The sequence below is a fragment of the Pundamilia nyererei genome, unplaced genomic scaffold (genome assembly GCF_000239375.1).
Source record: "Pundamilia nyererei isolate P.nyererei 1_Seehausen unplaced genomic scaffold, PunNye1.0 scaffold00005, whole genome shotgun sequence".
In the NCBI taxonomy this organism is placed as follows: domain Eukaryota; kingdom Metazoa; phylum Chordata; class Actinopteri; order Cichliformes; family Cichlidae; genus Pundamilia; species Pundamilia nyererei.
The window spans coordinates 6,259,352-6,262,830 of record NW_005187406.1 but is presented as its reverse complement, the minus strand read 5'-3'; the positions used below and the strand labels follow the sequence as shown (position 1 = coordinate 6,262,830).

Sequence of the window (3,479 nt, the reverse complement as noted above, 5' to 3'; positions counted from 1 at the left end):
AAGATACACAAATGTTTGTGTAAATTCATATGTTTATCTAGTGAACGTTTTAGGCTCACACAGTAAAAAGTAACTGTTTTGATGTGATTTCAGTGTGATTACACATGAAATCAGGTTGACGGATAATAAGACACACAGTGTAGTTTGGGCAGAAAGTCGGAACTTATGGCAAATGGCATGGGATAATGAAACAAAAGGGAGACATTTATATAGGGTGCAAAACACAATAGAAGCTAAGAGGAGTAGCGGATTGCAGAGACGTGAGGAGGTTGTTATCAGTCGAATACGAACGGGCCACTGCTTTTTAAATGGTACTCTTTTTCAGATAGGGAAACATCCGACTGGGTTGTGTGATGGGTGCACTGATATGGAGACGGTTGAGCATGTACTCCTTAGTTGTAGGAAGTATGTAAGTCACAGGAGGGTGATGTGGGGTGAAATGAGTGGTGGAAGGGAACTTACATTTGAACAAGTGGTTAATAAGTTAAGTCATGGTGAAGGGAAAGTGGTGGTTTTTCGTTTTTTGAGAAGTACTGGTCTCATCAAGAGGATCTGAGGATTCAGGAGTGACGGACGGTTAACAGCCAGGAGATGGCAGTAATGCAACAGTTTTGGATGCAAGCTGCCGTTAAACTTGACTGAAGAAGAAGGAGAAGAAGAAGAAGAAGAATGAACGCTGGCCAACAAAATGACTACATTTCCCAGTGGCAGACCAGTTCCTTCGGTGTGTTACCGTTTTGATGACGTCAATATTCTGCGACCCACCGTTTATGCGATACTACACAGAAATGGCGAGCGGTAAAAAGAGTACGCTGCTGTCGTCTTTAGCGGTCTATGGAGATGATTCGGAGCCCGACTCTGACCCTGAACAAGAAGAATCAGGTATATAAAAGTATTTAACTTCCTTTCATACGTTTAAGGACTATGAAATACTTTGCTGTAGGTTCGCCAGCAAAGTATTTCTGCGGAACTTCATGTAGGAGCTAACTTTAGCATGTAGCTAGTTAGACGATCTTCATGTTCATGTTGATTTGTTCGTAAAAAATAATATGCGCATATTTCGCTGGATGGTGTTTTTTTTATTGAGAGAAACTGTTGCCAAACGGAAATTAACACGCGTCTTTAGTTAACGGAGGAGGGTGCGTTTTGTGTCAGGATACCGGGTTGTGTTCTTGACTCCGAGATAACCTTGTTCACTGGTGAGATAGGCCCTTACTCAATTCTCAAGTACGCGAGTCCGGACTTGCCGAGAGCACGAACACGGATTCGCGATTTGTACAATTGGAACACCAGCGTACTTGATGCTGTCACAGGTCCGGAGTTTTTACTGCCGTCCCTTTGCCTGTTTAAATCATAAGAACTGTCACTACACAGAGATGTGCTTCTGAATGTGGACGATGTGTCTTCTGCATGCAGTAATACAGTTCTGCTTGTGTTGAGTGATGTAAACAAACAATCGATCTACGCTCTTCAAACATCAAAATTGATCATTTGATTTTTTTATGACACAGCAATGGTGAATGTTCCCACCCTCTGCTCTTTGTAATTTAACGCAATCTTTCCGTTTTCGTATTTTGGATATGATTTTTGAGTACACCTTCGCAGTAGCAATTGACTGCAAAATAAAGCTACCGGAAATGTACAACTCTATATCCCAGTATATTTTCCCATAGTTGTGATCCACTGGCAGTTTTCATGTTGGCCTTATTATGTTTATTTCTCATATCGTCCTTTCTTAAAGAGCCAAAGCCTGTCTGTTGGCACACAAGGAACAAATATACTGATTTGTTTCTGGACTGCTGGATTATGACTTGTGACATAAGATCATTGTAATCCTAATTTTACTAACCCATATTTCAATTTGTTGATGGACAGAATAATTATCAGATTAATCTCAAATTAAGTAGTCATTAGCTACAGATGGATGTACGTAATGTACAGAGAGAGAAATATGACATGTGGTTGTTAGTTGGCACAGAAGCTTTCAGAGCAGGGATTCATGAGTAAGTGCCAATTTAGGGAGTCGGTAAAGTTTTCAGAGTATAGTGACCATTAGTGAGGTCCCAGTGTTGCTAAGCTTTAGTCTAGGCAATGAGGGCTAGAACAGACAATTTAAAACTGAGGACGAAGTCTTTCTTTGGCTATTTCCTGTTGTCTCATAGGCTGGCTTACTTTGAGGTTTCAATAGTTAGAATGATATCACTCAAAATTAGTTATGTGTGAAATAAAAGAATGATTTTGCTGCCTAATTGATTTCTTTTACTTCTGTGTCTTTGTGAACCCCCCCCCCCCAAATCTCGCATCAATAGGGGGGCGTGTAGGAAGCCTTGTATATCGCTATGATGAGGATGACCTGAACCAAACTGTGGACCCAGAAGAAAAAGAGTCTGCAGATGAAGACAGCAGAGAAAACAACTCGGTCAGTTTTGAATTCTGAGCTTTCTAGATTTTATTTTTACTCATCAATCAGTTCCATTCCACTGATGTCTCTAGCTGACAGAAAAACAGTTCACGTGTTGTGTGCTCTCGGAGTATGTGGTGTGTTTTGAGACATTGAATCTTCACTGAGTACAGAGGGGTTTGGAAGGCTGATTGCTTGGTTGGATCTGCATCATAATCAGGATCTCCCCACTACAAAATCAGTATCACCAAAGTACTTTTTTTCCCTCTTTTCTTTAGTTTTACGTTCACATTATTTGATTTCTTATAAGCATAAATGCAATCTTCAACATCCCCCAAAGTTGATTCTGTTTATCTGGATGTAGCGTTTTCAGTGGGAGAAACGTTTCGTCACTTATCCAAGTGACTTCTTCAGTCTTGGCTGACTGCAGGTTTCAGTACATTTGCATAATGACTGAAACTAGCACGCCCGAAGGAGCAGTGGACTGGGAGATCAGTTCATTGATCATTAAGATGCAAATTCTCATGACCATTGATCAAAGACCACTAATCAATGACAAAATCTTCAACATCAAAAGGCTAACGGTTGGTTAAGACAAACCATGGTTCCTCCTTTGTTTGATGTTGAATGCCACATGTGTAGTCTTATCCATGTTTGCTTTATGCTTGACCTGGGATTGCACGAATCCAATCTGTGGGTGTTCACTGACAGCCTGTCTGCCTGCAGAGAATGTTTGTGGTCAGATGGAGCCAGGGTTAAAAAAAGAAACTTGTAATACAACTGATCTTTGAGCTATTTTGTCCTGTTGTTGGTCTGTCAGCAAGCTTCAGAAAAGACCGAACTTTTAATGTACAAAGAGCTGAAGATTAACAGTGTTTAAAATCAATGAAGTGTCCACTGCAGGCGCTGTCTGTACTTTTACTGTTTTTACAATCTTAGATTTTTCCACGCTTCTCCTATTCCCGGTAATCTCTGCTGTCACACCCCTCCCTATTCACTTGTCAACCAATCAACATTCACATCCAGTGACGTGTATTTGGGATTTTGCGGTGGCAAGTTTGTGATGGGTGAAAACTTC

The 3,479-nt window shown here is 40.8% G+C and overlaps 1 protein-coding gene across 2 annotated transcripts in view; it reads left to right on the top strand.

Annotated features, from left to right (window-relative positions):
- Positions 1-477: 477 nt before the first annotated feature.
- The window catches only part of sap30bp (SAP30 binding protein), a 19,357-nt gene continuing 16,355 nt past the window's right edge, over positions 478-3,479 (top strand). For both annotated transcript variants that reach the window (XM_005721888.1, XM_013912918.1), the window contains exons 1-2: positions 478-882; positions 2,310-2,419. In XM_005721888.1, the coding sequence (XP_005721945.1) occupies positions 741-882; positions 2,310-2,419 (252 nt within the window). In that variant the 5' untranslated portion in view covers positions 478-740. The remainder of the gene's footprint in view (positions 883-2,309; positions 2,420-3,479) is intronic.